The following is a 17,230-nucleotide window of genomic DNA, read 5'->3' as shown; positions in this document are numbered from 1 at the left end:
GCGGGGTTTGCCAGCAAAGCCTCATTCTGCCCAGACTGTGCCCTAGTTACCAGTTCGGGCACCGTCCAGAGAGGGGTCTCCTGGGACCTCGGGGCACCACAGCCCGGGGACCCCAGCAGCAGCGCCGCTGCTGGTGGGGAGACGGCACCTGGACCGTGGTGGTGACACCGGGCCTTGATTTTGGGAGTCGGGGAGGGTGGGAGAGGGCGGGCAGGCAGTGTTGACCACAGAGAAGGGAGCTGGCCAGGGGAGGGGAGGAGCAGTGCCCCAGGGAGAGCTGGGGGTGGGGCGAGGCCTGGGAGAGTCGGAGGGGGCACTGGGAGCCTGGCGGCCTGTGGGGAGGACGGTCAGATCTGGGGGCGGCCATCCCCAGGCAGGAGAGCAGGAGAGCATCTGGAGAGCAGCAGGTGTTCAAGACAGGAGGTCAAGGCCGGGGCAGAAGCCGCCAGCGGTGGGGTGGGGGCGGAGAGGAGGGGAGAGGGGCTTCCCTTGAACAAAGAACAGGGCCGCGTGGTGGCCTCCTTCGCACCGGGTGTTGGGGGCCTCTTGGTGGCCCGCCCGTGGGGCCGGCCCTCCCTCTGCTGAGGGACCCCGGCCCGGAGGGTGGGAGGGGCTGCCGGTGGGAGGTGAGCCAACAGTGGGAGGGAGGCAATGGCAAGAAGGGGAATTTCTAGAAACCACATGGTTATCTGAGAAAGTCCAGGTGCTGTCCAGGCCCCGGGCAGGGGTGGACGAGGTACCCTCGAAGACGCCCTCTTTGTCCCTGCGGCTGCTGCTGGCAGCCCCGGGAGAGGATGGTAGTCGGACCCCCGGGGGGCCCCACCTCCCCGACTGCCTGGGAGGACGGCCCAGCGGGAGGGACGCAGCACCCTGCACCGAGGGTGGCCAGGGCAGGCGCAGCCCACCTCTGGACCAGAGCTTGACCCCCAGGGCCGCTGCGGAGGAAGGGCCGTCCACTGGGACTCGCCTGCGGATATTGATGTCCCTGACCTTGAGAGGTCCCTGTCCGCTCTAGCGCCTGATTGGACGAGGGAGGATGGCAGGGCTTGGTGCTGACTCAGCGCTTCCTTCCCTCCGCACAGGCCGGTCCTCTCCCTTCTCCCTTTTTGGTGTTGTTTGGAAAAGGCCCTCTTCCGGGAAGGCCCTTCCTCTCATCCCCCGGGAGGCCTGGCTCCTGCAGGGGCCGCTTTCCAGAAAATCCCCGGCAGCCTGACAGCTCCCCAAAGACAGAGGGCCCCCCCCCCCCCCCCGCCTCACCAACATCCTTGCCCTGGAGGGGACAGGGCCACGCGGGAGCAGCTGATTCAGTGCTCGTGGGCCCGCCCCTCCCCCAGCCGCCGCCGGGCAACGTGCCCAGGCAGGCTGGCAGCTGTGTCACACGGGGCCTCAGGCAGGGTTGCTGTGGCTCTCGCTGTGTGGCCCGCACCGCGCCCGGGGCGGGGGGGGTGGCAGACTGATGCTGGGAGGGCCTGCGCGGGCGGGCGGGTGGGGTGCCAGGCGCCCCCGTACAGGCACATCCACGGTCCGATGCAGAAGAGGCCCACGGGAGGGTGCTCGGGCACGGCCATCACAGCCAGGAAGTCAGCTCGTCCTCCTAAGAGACGGCGGGTACGCCAACCTGGCCGTGTGCAGGCTCCCAGGAGCCCAGGTCGGGCAGAGTTCCCCACCTCTGGCTGGTCCAACAGTGGTCACCTGCCACCCTGACCCAGGTGACCCGGAGCCCTGGGGCAGGCACAGGCTGAAAAGGGCGGGTACTGCCACCTGTACGGACTGGCCAGCTGATGGGAGCAGCCTGGGCCAGAGGGGGCAGGGCATAAGCCAGGACCCCCAAGGGCCCGGAATGACAGGCGGCCCAGGTGGACGCTGGGGCAGGCCCTGAGCCCAAGGCAGGCAGGTGCCAGCTCTGTGGGTCCCGTAAGCAGGTGTGACAGGAGACGGGGGACCTTCCTCAGTATCCCCAGTACAGGGAGGGCCATGGAAGTGGGGCGAGCATCCCGGGAAGTGGGGACGTGCGGGCTGGAGGGCCGTGTGGTCAGAGTGGGTGGGGCCTGGGGCAGCCCCCCCGCCTCGCCCCCCGCCAGCTTGTCCCTCTGGGTACCGCAGTTCACCCCAGCCGCCCGTGGTTGGCTGGTCAGAGAGTGTCTTCAGACAAAGGCCCCGGAGTCCAAAGCAAGTGTCTGAAAGGTCCAGGCCATGTTCCCATCAGCTGCGTGTGACCCTTGTTCATTACACGAGGGGACCAGTTCAGTGCTCCGTTTTGCTTCCTTAGAATACCAACGACCAGTCCTGGCTGAAACGCCGCATGGATGTCCATACGGAACCAATCAGTCCAGGCTAGGTGGCCCTGGGAGGAGGCGTATCCCCGAGCTGAGGGGCCCAGGGGGCTGGGGCAGGGCTGGGTGGGTGCACACCTGGTGGGTGCGGAAGGAACCGGCCGTCCTGCAGTGGAGGCCACCTCCCCAGGCAGTGAGTGGTCACCTTCCTGCCCTCACCGGGGTCAGGAGCCAGGCACCGGCTGGCCAAGGCCGAGATGGGGAGGCGGACGGTCTGGCCCAGGGCCGGGCACAGCCAGGTGTGCAGGGAGCTCCCACATACAACCTGGGCCCCGCTGGTAGGAAAGTTGCTGCCCACTCTGACCACCGGCTGCCCTTGTGAAGGGATTCACCTGACCAGAGAATGGGTTTCCAGTTCCTTCCGGTGGGTGCCAGCGCCCTCTCCCCTCCCCCCACCGTGCTGCCACCTTGGCTGGCGGCGCTGGGCCTCGCTCCGGCCCGGGGCACCCCTGTCCCTTCTGTCCCAAGAGCCCGGGGGCCCTCTGGCCCCACCGCTCAGCTCTGGCTCCTCCAGGCCTGGGCTGCTGCCCGGATGCCCACCTGTGGAGTTTGCTTTGCAGAACCGAGGGGGCCTCTGCCGCCTGTGGGTGTGGGCAGCCCTTCGATGATAGAAATCTGGCTTTTAAGTGGGAATTCGTCATTTACCACAGCACGGTGACGTAATGGTAACACGAATCATTTGTATGTTTTTCAAACTGTACTGCGATGGCCCTGTTTCCCCAGCTCCCTCAGTGCACAAAAGTGCCCCAGTGAACACCATTATCCTAATCCACACCCTGGGCTGACTCAGCCCACGCTCGATACCCACCCGTGGCCCGGGCAGACGGGTCATCGAGGTGCACTTCAGAGCGGCTGCAGCCCTTTTTGACCCACCACCCCTCCTCTTGCCATGCGGCTGGCCGGTGCGTGCCTGTGTGTGCGTATGTACACGTGTACATGCCTGTGTGTGTCCTCAGTTTCGAGTCCTACCCTGTTCACCCAGGCTCTGAGCAGGGCAGGTGGACGGGTCCCGGCCCTGCCACCCTCTGCGCCCAGGGCTGCCTCTAGGTGCTCTTGGAGGGCACTGGGGGGCTCGGGCCCCCGGGAATGGGAGGCCCCCGGTGGCCATTATCCACGTGCTCCTGCCCGGAAGACAGTGGGCTGTACTCAGCTGGGAGCCTAGGGTCCTGGCTCCATTCGCCTTTCCCGCTTGGGGTCAGCAGGGCACTGTTGTCGGAGCCCGTTCACGTGGGCAAGGGCCCTGTGCCCTGCCCCTGGGGAGGGAGGGGTTGCTTCTCTCCACCACCAGCTCCTCCTGTGAGATAAGGGGAGTCTGCACTCACAGCCCGGAGTGGACGGGGCTGCTGGACACAGCTCTTCCCAGAGGGGCGGGGAGGGGGCTCTGGGGAGTACAGCCCAAGGCCAGCACTTCCTCCCGGGGCGGGGGCTGCAGAAGAGGGCGCAGCGGGCTCTGATGTCCCCTGCAACCCAGACCTCCCTGTGGCCGAGCTCTCCTGGCTCCCTTCTCCAGGAAGGCGCCGGAAGCCAGGGGTGGGGACTGCAGGCCCTGCTGGGGGGGGTGCAGATTGGATGGCCCTGGTCTTGACCTCAGAGACACGTCCCGAGGGGACAGCCTGTAGAAGGACCTTCCCGAGGAGACCTGGCACTCTGCACACAGTGGTGGAACGCAGGAGCGAGTGAGTGAATGGGGCTGTCCTGTCTCGGCCCTTGCGGGACGGAGTATCGCAGACCCGGTGGCTCGTAAACAGTAAACATCCGTTCTCACAATTGTGGGGCTGGAAGTCCAAGGTCCTGGGGCAGGCAGAGTCGATGTCTGGTGAGGGCAGCTTCCCGGATCACAGACACCGTCTTCTCTGAGCCCTCACGTGGTGGAAGGGGCGAGAGGCTGTGAGGCCTCTTTTATAAGGTCGCTAATCCCATTCTTGAGGGTGGAACCCTCATGACCTAGTCATCTCCCCAAGGGCCCACCTCCTAATACCTTCATCTGGGGTCTAGGATTTAACATATGAACCTGGGGGACACACACACACTCAGACCATAGGTGCCCCTGCCTCCGCAGGGATCGCACTCAGTGGGCCCTCTACTTTCTCAACGACGGTGTCCAGGGTCACTCAAGGCCTCCATAAGCTGGGTCTCAGGGGCAGGATGTCTCCCTCCAGAAATGCCCACGGGCATGGGTGTTTGCATTTTGCTGAGTTATTCCTGGAAAGGCAGCCCCATTGTTTAGGACCTGGCCCCCGGAAGTCCTTCTGCTTGTCTCACCTGGGTGTCTCTAGCTGCAGCTGCTGAAGCCTTTACCAAGTCCTGCCTGCATCCTGTCCTTCTCCTCCCCTGGGAGCATGTGCCCAGCTCTCACCTGCATCCCGTGGAAGCACTGACTGCCCCCCAACCTGCCGTGCCCACCCTGGCATGACTGCGCACCAGACCCTGCTGTCCCTCCTGGGAGGAGGTGAGTCACCGCAGCCGCCTGGCCCTCAGCCTTCTCGGGAGCAGGCAGCAGCAGCTGCTTAACAGCTGCACTAAATGTTAGAGGGAAATTTAGGACAAAAGAGGGAGAAGATTGGAGCGTCCAATTTAAACCGAGGGGAGGCGTCCAGAAACCAAAACGGTGCTGCCCTAATTCACGTGCAGAGAGAGCCACGGGTTTGCAGCCTCTAACAAGAAACCAAAATACTCACCCAGTTTCCTTCTGTGCAAGGGATCCAAACTCGCCTGCCAAGGAGCCTCAGCTGGCCCGGGGCACCACAGGCCCCTCACTCTGGCCGGTGCACCTGCCCTGCAGGCCAGGTTGAGGCCAGGAGGGGATGGGGAAGGGGCCAGAAGCACCTGCGCAGACAGGTGCCCCACCCCCAGCTGCAGCTCCAGCCAAAGGCCACACGGGGTCTGGGAGGCGGTGCCTCACCCGAGCAGTCCCGGACTTCTGCACCCCAGCTATGGGTGCGCTCTTGGACAAGGCTCCCAGCTGGAGAAGACGGTCCAGTGGAAGCAGAGGCTGACCCCAGAGAAGGGCTTTTGAGGAGGAGTCGGGGGCCAGGTGAGCAAGCCTTAATCTCCAGAGTAGCCTTCGGCAACTTCCTGCCCCTAAATGAGGACCCCACCCTCAGTGGAACTGCTAGGCCCGGCTGCCGGGGGTTGATCTGTAAGAGAGCAAGAGGGCAGGAGGTGGGCCTCTGGATCCCCCTCCCCAGCAGGGACCCAGCCCTGAGCTGCAGCCTTGACTTCACACCTGCTGGCTTTGTCCCCCCGCTGGGCCCTGAATCAGCCTCCAGGCTGGAGTGGGGTCTGTGTGCTGACACCGAGTCACTGCCAGGAAAACCCAGCATACCGGGCCCCTGCCAGGGGTGTTTAGGAATCCCCGGTTCTCCGAAGCCAATCTGTGCCTCCGTCGCAGACCCATACTGGAGCCGCAAGCGGGACCTGGAAGGGGTGGGCATTCCCGCCCGGTCCGGAAAGGGAATTAACAGAAGGAAACGAGCGTGCTCTGCCTGGGGTTTGGAAGGGCAGTGGCTTATGTGATAAACGGTACTCAACCCAGCGCCTGCTCAGACCTTCAGCTGTGAGTAAAATGCCCGGGGCTGGGGTCCCTCCCCCTGTAGAGACTAAAGAGGAGGGAGCTTGGTAGGTTGTCAAGGAGAGAGGCACCATCTCCAGGTGTCGGCACCCCTGCAGCCTGCCTGGGGCCAGGCGACCCCCGCCCCAGGAGAAGCCAGTGGCTCGCTCAGGTGGGGGCAGGGGCGAGAGGAGCAGGGCAGGTCCCCATGGACACAGGGCGAGGCGGCCACGCTCTGCACCCTCAGCCTCCTCGCTTTGTGGCCGATACTCAGCCCGGCTCCTCCCTCCTGGCCCTTCCTGTGTTTTGGGTTTTTTTAATAAATTTATTTATTTATTTATTTTTGGCTGCGTTGGGTCTTCGTTGCCGCAAGCGGGCTTTCTCTTGGGCTCTAGGCACGCGGGCTCAGTAGCTGTGGCACGCGGGCTCAGTTGCTCCGCGGCATGTGGGATCTTCCTGCACCAGGGCTCGAACCCGTGTCCCCTGCATTGGCAGGCGGATTCTTAACCACTGCGCCACCAGGGACGTTCCCCCTTCCTGTGGTTCTGTAGGCACCTAGTTCCCTGGATCGGCTCTTCCTGCACAGAAGTGCCCATAGGGCTTCGTTCCCTGGACCCTGGCAGATCCACGACCATGAAGCGGGAGCTCCCTGGTGAGGCTCGGGCTCCAGCGGCAATGGGACCAGGGACAGATGGGGACTTGGCTGTTAGCACAAAGCCCAGGCCTGAGCTAAGGCCATATCTGGTGACCAAAAGACCTACCCCCCCCTCCCCCAGGCTGGACGCCCCACTCCGGCAGCCTGGATCTGAGCTGCCACGTCCTTGCCCGGAACTTCCCAGGGCAAAAGAAAGATGACACGGTGATGGCAATGGCCAGCAGGGACCAGGGCCGTGATACCGAAGGGCAGGGCTGGATTCGGTCATCCCTGCCATCCCAAGCACCGCGGGTACGGACAGTCAGTACCTCAAAGTGCAGGGACCTCACCTCCATCCATCCTCCAGCTGGCTCAGGGCCACGCTTGTCAGTGACCTGCTGTGGGCCTTGGGCCATGGCTCCCCTCTCTGCCCTGATTCCCTGAGGGTCTGCGTGGGAGGGTCTCACTTGGGTTGGGCTTGGAGAGCAGAGGGCCCTGTGCGTCCCTTCTCTGTGCCGCCCCCCTGAGCAGAGAGTGGGTCCCGGCCCCTCCGTGGGACCTGGAAAACAGGCGGGAGGCCTCAGCTCGTCCCTGAGCCAGACGGCTGGCGGGGCAGGCGGAGTGGAGCCGCGCTGGGGTGTCCCTCGGGCTCCCCACTGCCCACCGGGCCTTGGCCAGGCCCCACACCATCCCCAGAGGCCCAGAGCCAGCTTGGGCAGCACCGCCCCTCCACGCCCCTCTCCCAGGGTCAGGCCATGCCTATGGTGGGCCCAGGAGCAGACAGAGCTGGAGGGGGCTCAGAGGGTGCCTCGGCCATCACGGGGGCACTGCTGCTGGGCACTCGATTCCCAGAAGTGCAGGGCTCTGTGGGGACCCCCCCACCCCTGGGCGAGGGATGACCCCAGCCCGTGGTGAGGTGTTAGGAGTTCAGTGAAGCCGCCACTTTGGGGGAAGATTCCCAGGGCCAGCGATGGCCACGTGGACTTTGTTACCCAAACCTCACGACCCGCTGCGGAGCAGGTGAGGCTGCCCTTGGAGAGGCCCAGGAGGTGCCAGGCCCACTTGTAGCCAGGGCCACAGGAATGATGGTCCAGTGGGGTCAGAGGCCAACGGGGTCAACTGGACATGTCACCGCCTCCCCCCGCGGAGGCCTCGATTCACAGGGCCTGGGGCAGCATTCAGCCCCTAGAGTACCACCTTGGGGAGCGGGCCGGGTGAGAGCTGACCCCTGGGCACCTGGGGGTGAGTCCAGCCCCTGCCCTGCAGGGAAGGCTCTGCTGACGGCCGCGCCCTGCGGGCCTCCCCTCAGTCCCTGTGCGGACCCCACCACCCCGGAGAAGGAATGATTTTTAGTCCCATGTGCCTCAGACCCCCAGCACTTGGTTTTCCTCACAGGACCAGACCGGGATCCAAATCCCTGGGGCCAGTGCTCTGGGCCGGCCTCAGGTGGAAGCCCCCGGGGCGTGAGCTGCTGTCTCACGTGCAGACCCCAGACTCTGTGTCTCTGCCTGGGGTCTGAGCTGCCAGAGCATCTCCCCGGCCCAGCCTCCCATCCATCCCCCGCCTACCCTGGGCACACAGCTGGCAGGGCCCGTGAGTCCCAGGCAAGGGCCCGGGTCCTGCAGCAGGGAGGGCAGGCCAGGCCGGCCCCAGGATGCTCCCCACAGACCCTAGCGTGGACAAGCGCACCTCAGACCCTAACGCGCACACCTGTCACCTGGGGCCCTGCACTCTGTGATTCGTGTATCGGGGCCCGGGGCGGAGGGCAGAGGGGAAGCACAGTGAGTAGGGGACCCAGGACAGCAGCGTGGCTCAGGAAGCCACTAGAAGGTGTTTGGAGGAGGAGGAGGAGGGAGGGTCGGCCATGTGGCCAGATGCCGAGAGGTCAGGGCAGACCATGTGACCACTGGTGACAGTGGGGCTTCCGTCCCTGAGCCTTTGCCCCCCAGCTGAGCCTGGCCTGACTCCCCAGGGCCTTGAAACAGGAGCAGCAACTGCCACTTGTCATTTCCACGGGGGGGCTTGATCCCCCAAACTGTTCTCCCCCCTCCCCATCTGAGGAAATGGCCATCATGGGCCCCCTTCCCGGCAACAGTCTGAGCGCTGCACCCCGATCCCTCGGTTCTTCTGCGCCCCCTCCAGATCCAGTCGATGCCCCTCAGCCCTCCCTGGACCCCGGGAGAGGCCCCAGCAGGTCCAGCAGAACATTCTCCTTTGCCCAGCAGCCCGGAGACCTCTTCCCCTGCAGGCGGGGCAGAGCAAGGCAGAGTCCTGGCCCCGCCCCTCGCTGCCGGGCCCCGCCCCCTCGGAGCCTGCTCCTGGTGATACCTGGATCCCTGCTCCCTCGGCCCCGCCCACCTGCCCCCCACCTCCCCCTCAGGTCTGCTCAGCCAGCAGCCTCCTCCTCTAAGTGCCCCGCACGGCCCTTTGTTTTTTTCTTGTGGAAAATACGCACAACATAAAATCCACCGTCTTGACCACTCTTAAGAATACAATTCAGGGGCATCAAGCACATTCACATTGTCGTGTAACCATCCCCACATCCGTCTCCAGTACTTTCTCGGCTTCCCAAACTGACACTCTGTGCCCACTAGACACTCACTCCCCATCGCCCCCCAGCCCCGCCCCGCCATCTACTTTCTGTCTCTGTGGATGTGACTCCTCTAGGGCTTCCTGTGAGTGGATCCTGCAGGATCTGGCCTGCTGTGTTGGGCTCGTTTCACTCAGCACAATGTCCTCAAGGTTCATCCATGCTGCAGCCTGTATCAGAATTTCCTCCCCTTTTTAAGGCTGAGCAATATTCCATCAAAAGTATCATATATACTACATTTTGTTCATCCTTTTGTGGACACCCAGGCTGTTTTCACATTTTGGCTGTTGTGAACAGGTGCACACATCTCTCGTAGACCAGTTCTTCGGGGTGCACACCCCGGAGGGGGATTGCCAGATCATACGGTAGCTCCATGTTTAATTTTTTGAAGAACGGCCCATGGTTCTCCACGGCAGCGGCACCGCTTAAATTTCTACCCACGTTGCACCCTCGTCTCCCGACATATCCTCCCCAGCACTGGTTATCTTCTGGGTTTTTTGTTTTTTGTTTTTTTTTCTAGCCATCCTAATGGATGAAGTAGTATCTCACTGTGTGCACGGCACTTTTCAGTCCGTGATATTTTGGGGTTTTTTAGCTGTCTGTCTCCTTGACTAGGACAGCAGCCCCAGGGGAACAGCCCTGGCCCATCACGTTCTCCCGGGTCCCAGGGCTGACACAGAGCAGGACTTCCAGGAGGACCTGATGTCTGGAGACAGGTGTGCTGCCTGCTCGCCCCCCTGCAGCCTCGGGGAGAGCCTCGCCTGCAGCCCACCCAGGCTGCCGGAGCCTCCCTCTGAGCAAGTCCTGTCTCTTCTTCCTGATTAAACCATCTGCTCACAAGCGTAGCAGTTCAGCCATACCTAGGGCCGCAAGGAGGGGGCCCAGAACTGTGAGAGCCAGCTGGGGGGTCGGGATGGCTTCCCCGAGGGCCCAGGTGAATTACCCGGGCCTGAAGGATGAACCAGCCGGAGTTCACTTGCCAACGCCGGAGAGGAGGTGTCCCAGGCAGGGGAGTTGCAGGTGCAAAGGCCCTGCGGCCGCAGGCACAGGGGGAGCAGCCAGCACAGGCAGCCTGGGTCCTGAGAACACAGCGTGGGTGGGTGGGGAGAGGACCAAGGCTGCGGAGTGGCCTGGTGGGACGTCACTGATCACAGAAGAGACCCAAAGTGGGGTCCCGCCAGCCTTTCTCTCCACTACATCTACCCCCCCTCCCCCCTGCACTTTGTCCTTGGGCATCACCCTAGTCCCCAGCTCCCATGTCTACAGTACAACTGGACTTTTCCATCGGATGCACAGAAGTTTAAGAACCGCCCCCCCTCATGGGGTCCAGTTGCCACCCACAGGGGAACGTGGGCTGGCTGGGGGGCTGGAGCCCTGGGAGTCTGTTCCCAGATTCACTGCAGGACAAACTTGGTCCCAGTTCTGGTGCAGGCGGATGCCCCCCAGTGCAGGCTTTGCAGGGGATGACGGGCACCTGGCAGGCAGAGCCAGGTGCCGCTGGGCACTGCAGGCCACCCCGGGCTTCAGAGTAAGCTCAGCAATGACACTGAAAAGTGCCAACAGTACCCACGGGTGCCCACAGGTGCCCGCGGCCCAGCACGTCCCCAGAGGGGAGTGGAGGGACACCTGGGGGGTGGAGGGGTGGCCCTTCCCCAGGGGTCTCACTGGTTCTCCAGAATAACTGCCAGAAAAATAGCAGTGGCAGTGGAGGGGGTGGCCAAGGGACCAGGGGGGTCTCCGGGCAGCCAGGGGTGCTTATCTCCAGGAGGCCAGGCTGCCAGCCACTTTGTCAGAGGATCTGCGGGGCGGGGGGGGGGGGTGGGCCCTTCAGACTCACAAGCCCCAGCCAACACCTCCCCAACGTCCTGCCCCTTGTGCTGGAATCTGCACACAACGTGCCCCTGCGGGCAAACGGGACCTCCAGGCTCCACCAGGAACAAAAGCAGAGACGGTTTCCTCGGGAGGGCAGCTGGGGCCTTCCTCGGAGAGGTGCCCAGCCTGACCGGCCTGTGCTGGGCTTTGGCTGGTGGGTAGCCTGGGCCCTGGGTGGCCGGGGAGGTCTGTGCCCGCTGTCCTGGGCTGTCATCGCCCTGAGAGGCTGTGATGGTGAACAGCCCCACGCTGCCCTCCAAGCCTGGGTGGTCGCCACCTTGGGGTCCTGGCAGACTTCCTGGGGGGCTCCTCAGGTAGGCTGAAGGATTGGTATTAAAAGAGGGGGTGGCCTCGATGAACCCCGAGCCAGGGACGGGGTGGGCAGAAACCCAGCTAAACTGGAGGGCCTGAGTTCTGCGGGTCTAGGGGAGGGCGGGGGCCCTGCTCAAAGCCCAACTGCGAGTGGATGGCCTGGTTGGCACGGAGCAGTGTCCTAACAAAGAGGTGCTTTGTGGGCTGCTGGCGTGCGGCCGCTAACGGGGTGGCTGGGGCCCCTCTCGGAGCCGGAAAGGGGGCCTCACCGCTTTCCTGACAGTCGCCTGGTCTGGGGTGGGGGGTCTTCGCTGACTGTGCCTCTGCTGGGAACACAGATGCTCTGATGCTTGCAGGAAAACCCTCCACGAGCCCCTCCCGACGAAGGCCCGGGAAGCCCCCACCTGGGGGCAGCTTCCCAGGAGGGACTGGACCTGAAGTCAGGTATCCCCTCTGCCCCAGACCTGGAGGCTTCTGCTGAGAATGTAAACGCTGGCCATGCCACCCCAGGCTTTTCCGTGTCCTACTGGCAAAGGTCAAGCCAGGAAGCAGACAAGCCTCCCTTTGCTCTCTGGGCTGCCTGGGCCAAGGGGCTGGCTCAGCTGCTGGCTCTCACGCAGGGCAGCCGACAGGACCCTCGTGGGGAAGCGCTGCTTTCTCGCTCTGCCGGTTTTGATGCTGGAGTCTGTTCCCAGCCCCGCAGCCCTGGCCAAGCGTCTGACCCTGGGGTTCCCCGCCTGCTCCTTCCCTTCCTGCTGACCGGGCACCGTGGACACTCTGAGGACGGGAAAGTGGCACCAAGAACTCAGGCAGGTGGGTGGGGGGTCCCGGCCCCTCGTCAGTGAGCACACAGCACCCCTCAGGCTCTCACACTCTGCAGATGTCCGTGGGCCTCTTGTCTGTGCGTGGTACCCCCCAGGGCCAGGGCAGTGGATGAGACGGGGAGCCTGTGCCCGAGGGGGAGACGGGCTGTGAACGTCAGAGTGGATTAGTACCATAGTACCAGGGTTGGGTCAGGGAGAGCCGACTGGCAATGGCCCAACTGGCTCTTTCATATGGGAGGGTCAGGAAGGCCCACGGTCCAGGGACATCTAGGCAGAGACCCAAAAGAAGTGATAGGGTAAGCCTCAAAGACATTGGGGGAAGAAGGTATAGGCAGTGGGAACAGCAGGTGCAAAGGCCCTGGGGCAGAAGGATGCCAGCATGTGGAGGACCCATGCAGAAGCCAGTGGGGCTAGAGCTGGAGAGCGACCAAGCAGGGGTGAGTGTAGGATGAGGAGCCAGGTCCCGGCCACTCTAAGGGCTCGGGCTTGCGTTCTGAGTGAGAAGTGAGATGGGGCCACCGAGGGGCCTGAGTGGGGGAAGGTCGTGATCCGACCTGTTCAGAAGCATCTCTGCGCTGCCATGTGGTGACAGACCCAGGCAGGGGCAAGAGAGGGCAGACGGGGAGGCCAGTTATGGGGCTGTTGCAGTGACCTGAGAACGGGGGGGCTGGAGCAGGAAGGTAGCAGCGGGGGCGGTAAGAAGGGGTCGGATTCCTGACACAGCCTTGAGGCAGAGCTGTCAGGACTGGGGTGTGAGAAAAGTGAGAAGGAGAATCCAAGTTTGGCCTGAGGTGCTGAAGGATGGAGCTCCCAGAAGGAAGAGCTGTCATTTGCTGAGGCGGAGGGCGTGTGCGGGGGAGCAGTTTTGGGGCACAGTCAGGGTCTGTTCAGCCGTGTCACACTGAGACATCTATCAGCCACCCAAGTGGACAGGTCAGGAAAGCGCCTAGCTAAGTGAGACTTGGGCTTGGTGTGTTTGATGGGTCTTAATGCGTCTTCGAGATGAGCCTTGGGTGGAGGAAGCAAGCCTCTTCCCAGAACTGGTGAGGCCAACTGGGGCAGACCCGCCCGTTTGCATTCGATTTCAGGGATCCCGGCATCCCTGAAGACCACAGCCCCCAGGGTGGGAGCCCCGTGCTACATGGAGCCCAGGACAAGAGTAGAGTGAGCAGAGTCTGGGTGCACGGTGCAGTGGTCTCAGCTGACTGGTGTGGACACGGGGAGCCCGGAGGAGGAAGGCGTCCCTTCAGGTCCCTCCTCCACGAAGCCCGGCTCCATCCAGCCGCTGCTCCAACAGGCCTCCCCTGAGCACTCAGCCACCTGCAGGACTGCCGAAGCAGCACCTGGCCGGCTACCAAACGCTTCCACTGTCCAGGGAAGGACAGACAGGTGACCAGGCCTTGCTCCCAAGTGCACCCAGAGCCCCCGCCCCTGAGACCCTGCTCATCAGTTTGCAGATTTACCTCTTGTGACTACCCTCTTTCCCCAGCCTGACGCTCTCTGGATAAAAGGGGGAAAATCAAGCTACAGCCATGAAAGCTCAGGACCAGAGGCCGGGCCAGTCCTCCCTGAGCTGAGAAAACCCTCGCTGGCATCTCAGGGGGGTTGCGGTGCTAATCAGATCCCTCAAGAGGGGACTGGGGCCGCTGCCAGGCCTGTATATCAGCCAGCCCAGGCTGATCGTTTATAACGTCTAAGAGTCCTAACGATCAACAGATAGAGGCATGGGGCTTCGCAGGACCACGCCCCACCCTGCCTGCTGGGGGACCCGGAGTGAGGGACCCCCAACCCAGCTGCATTTTCTTCCTAAGCTGCATTTTTCTCATAAGTAAAACAGGAATAGAGAACCAACTTTATAGAACTGTTGTGAAAATTAAGTTAGATAACACGCAGAACATGTAGCACACGCCTGGATTTTAGTAGGTATTCAACGGTAGCGATGAAAATGTGCAAGTGTGGTTTACACGCACACACATGCACACTGAAACTGCACCGAAGCCCCTTATCCTTGGGGACGGGTTTCTGGTTATCTGTTGTCTTCTAAAATCTTATCAACGCTTTCCAAACGTCCCTCATGAAAGAAGAAAGAATCTCTTTAATAGTTAGAAAACACAAGTGAGGAAAACAACCCGAATGTGCGAAGTTGCGACCAGCTCACCGGGCGAGTAGGTTCCCACCGGCAGCGTGTACAACAGCCAGCACCCCGGCCCCTCTTCACCTCTAGACCCCATCCACACGGTGACCCCAGCCCTGGGCAGGGGAGGACCTTGGCGCCTAGTGGAGCGCTTCTTGAGTCCTGACCCCTTGCTTGGAAGCAGCTAGACGTTCTGCTCACAGGTGTTGTTTGCAGAACCCCGGTTTCCCAGGGCCCCGAGATCCTAAATAACACTTAGTAGCTAGCTGCAACCCTGGGGCTGCTGAGCTGCCCTAGGCCAAGGCATGGCCTCCCTCCCGGCCCAGGGCCTCAGCGGGTCCCCAAGCTGAGCGGGTGGCAGTTACCTGTCACTCTCTCTGTGCACCTCTTGGGCTGGGACCTCACGCCAATCCACGTGACTGTGCCGGCAACCGGTAGAGGCCCCTCAGGACAGTCAGACTGCCCTGCAGGCTGGGGCATGTGCTGGGCTGGGGGTGGTGGGACCTGGGACAAACTTAGCTCTAAGTGGGGTTCTGGGGGTGTGCCCAGAGAGTCTTCGAGGGTTCATACCCTTCACCCAGAGGGCAAGGCAGGAGTGAGCTGGTGGGGGGAAGCTTTCTGTGCAGACCCTCAAGTTGGGGGTCAGGGGTCAGTCCACGACCAAGGTCAAGGACCTACCATGAGACTGGGGACAGAAGTACTTAGACCAGGCTTCTGACCACTGCCCTAGGAGTGACCATGGCCAACTGTCCTGCAGGGCTTTAGCCCCAGCCTCTGACCCCCAAGGGGCCCAAAATGTGCTCAGCGGGGGTGGACGTGGGGGTGGGCATCTTGCTCTTCACATCAACCCCGTCCTCCTGGTGACGCTATGTTCAGGGCCACTGTCCTGGTGCCACCCCCACTTTCCTGCCAGGACCCTGTAGGGGTGAGGGAGCCAGGAGGTCTCTAGTCTTGGAGGACCATTGCAGCCTGTCCTGACCCCAGGCCTCAGGTTAGGGTGGGGCGACTGAGGGGGACTTCTGTGGGTCCTTTCCGGTTTGTGGCTGATTTTATTTCTGCGCACTTGTTTTAAAACCTCACGTCTGTCCACAGGAGGGTGACCTCGAGCAAACCGGGAGCCACGGGGGGGCGGCAGTCACTAACGGCCAGTGCGCCCAGATCACTCCGGGCCTGAAAGCAGACCCCGCCGCGTCTACGCAGCTCGCAGTTACCGGGATCCGCGCAGGAGGCGCCGCGACGCGCGGTTCGCCCAAGGGCGCTCCCACGTCCCCGCTTTCTGGCCTCCGGAGCGTCGGTGCAGCCGAGGCCGCGCACCCGCTCCCGCCGGCGGCCCCACTTGGCCCAGCATCCCGGAGGCTGCCCCGTGCAAGCGCGGCCGCCGCGGGGAGGGGCCGCCCCAGGACCGGGGGCTCCACACCTCGAGAGGGTGTGGGTCGGCGCCCCTGCCCTTCCCGCGTCCGGCCCCGGCTCAGTGCCCGGCGCAGAGTCGCACGCCAGGAGTTTGCGGAGGGGGCGCACGGAGGGGTCGTGGAGCGGCCGCCCCCGCCCCGGACCCTCGGGCCGGGGATCCCGCCGCCCCCGCCCCTCCCAGGGCGCCCACCTGGCGGCGGGGCGGCGCGCCCCAGGGCGGCGAGTGCGCGCGCGCGGCCGGCGCGCTGTCCCTTTAAACGGCCCGCGGCGCCTCCCCCGCGCGCCCCGCCCGCCGCGGTGCGGCCCGGTGCTGGGCGCGGCCGGAGAAAGTCCATGTGAGCCGGAGCGCCGGGCCGCCGGAGCACTTCCTGCTGCAGGCCGGACCGGGCCGGCGCCCGCAGGTACCCCAACTTCGCGCCGCCCGCGGGTCCCACCGCCGCACTTCCCGCGAACTCCGCGGCGCGCCCGCCCTCGCCTGCCGCAGTGCCCAAGTTCGCGCCGCGCGCCGCCCGCGGAGCTGGCCGGCGGCGCCCGGGCCTGGGGAGGCGCTCGCCCGGGCCGGGCCGCGCCCCGCCCCGCCGAGCGGGGACCCGGGCTCCGGGCGTCTCCTCTCCTGCCGGGTTTCTCGGGGCGCTCGGGACACTCGGTCTCCCCCGACCGGACGGACGGAGCCCAGCCCTCTGGGGTGGGGAACCCGCGCGGGCTCGGCCTGGGGACACGGCCCCGGGGACACGCCCCTCCCTCCCGGGCCGTCCGAGGGAGGGACCTGTTGGGCACCCAGCCATGTGTCCCCTGGCTGTGTGTTCTAGCTGAGCCTGTCCTGTGTGGTGGGGGGCTGGGCGGGGGGAGAGCGCCCTGCGTGGGCTGGCCATCAGGTAGAGCTGGTCTTCTGAGCACGCTGCACGCACACCCCTGTACACGTCTGGTCTGGTCCGGGTCTCTCTCCAGGTCTCCCCTTCCCATCCCCCCACCTTCTCCTCCGCTTCCCTCTTGAGCTCCAGACTCCTCTTCCCTCGCTCCCCCCAGTTTGCCCTGATGACAAAGGACGCGGTTCTCCTGGTCTCGGCACAGGTGCTTCTCAGCACTCTGTGCGGGGTGTCGTCTAAGCCCCCCACAGACCCCAGGAGAGGTATCTTCGAGTGTTGGCTCCATTTTAGAGATGAGAAAACAAGGAGTTAGGTGAAGGATCAAGCAGCGGGCACTGCCGTCCACCTTCCAACAAACCCCCTTCCCCTTCTCCCTGTGGCCCTCTGTGGTGTCCGCCCCTCCCAGGAGGCCGTTGGCATTCTCCCGTGGGACAAGCCACTGTTTGTTGGTACCTTGGCTGGAGCCTGAGTGAAGGAGAAGGGAGGGGGCGAGACCCAGGGTGGTTGGCCCCCTGCTGTTTCGGTGAGCTGGCTGGAAGGGGCACAGCAGTAGAACAGGATATCACTCGTCCCCTCTCAGTGGCAGAGATCGCTTCTCGGTGGTCACACCCAGGCGGGGTGGGCGCCGGACGTGGTGTCTCATACCGCACTGACTCCGAGCTGGCTTCGTCCGGCCTCTGCTCTGCAGCCGTTCCGAGCCTCCTG

The 17,230-nt window shown here is 63.9% G+C and overlaps 2 protein-coding genes across 3 annotated transcripts in view; one reads left to right on the top strand and one right to left on the bottom strand.

The window, feature by feature from the left end:
* Positions 1-17,230, top strand: part of NACC2 (NACC family member 2) — a 95,001-nt gene that overhangs the window by 2,945 nt on the left and 74,826 nt on the right. The window contains exon 1 of one of the 2 annotated variants that reach the window (XM_057548364.1): positions 15,948-16,060. The exons of the other annotated variant lie outside the window; for it this stretch is intronic. The gene's annotated coding sequence lies outside the window, so the exon portion shown is untranslated. Of the gene's footprint in view, positions 1-15,947; positions 16,061-17,230 lie in introns of those variants that run through there. 2 annotated transcript variants of the gene reach the window in all.
* Positions 10,425-17,230, bottom strand: part of LOC130708505 (collagen alpha-1(I) chain-like) — a 47,283-nt gene continuing 40,477 nt past the window's right edge. Inside the window, exons 4-7 of the mRNA XM_057549186.1 lie at positions 15,461-16,272; positions 11,026-11,401; positions 10,773-10,905; positions 10,425-10,653 (exon numbers count right to left, since the gene is read on the bottom strand). Coding sequence (XP_057405169.1) covers positions 10,425-10,653; positions 10,773-10,905; positions 11,026-11,401; positions 15,461-16,272 — 1,550 coding nt within the window. The remainder of the gene's footprint in view (positions 10,654-10,772; positions 10,906-11,025; positions 11,402-15,460; positions 16,273-17,230) is intronic.

This window comes from Balaenoptera acutorostrata, chromosome 6 (assembly GCF_949987535.1).
Source record: "Balaenoptera acutorostrata chromosome 6, mBalAcu1.1, whole genome shotgun sequence".
NCBI lineage: Eukaryota > Metazoa > Chordata > Mammalia > Artiodactyla > Balaenopteridae > Balaenoptera > Balaenoptera acutorostrata.
Note: the sequence above shows the minus strand (reverse complement) of the source record. Positions and strands in the feature narration are given on the sequence as shown.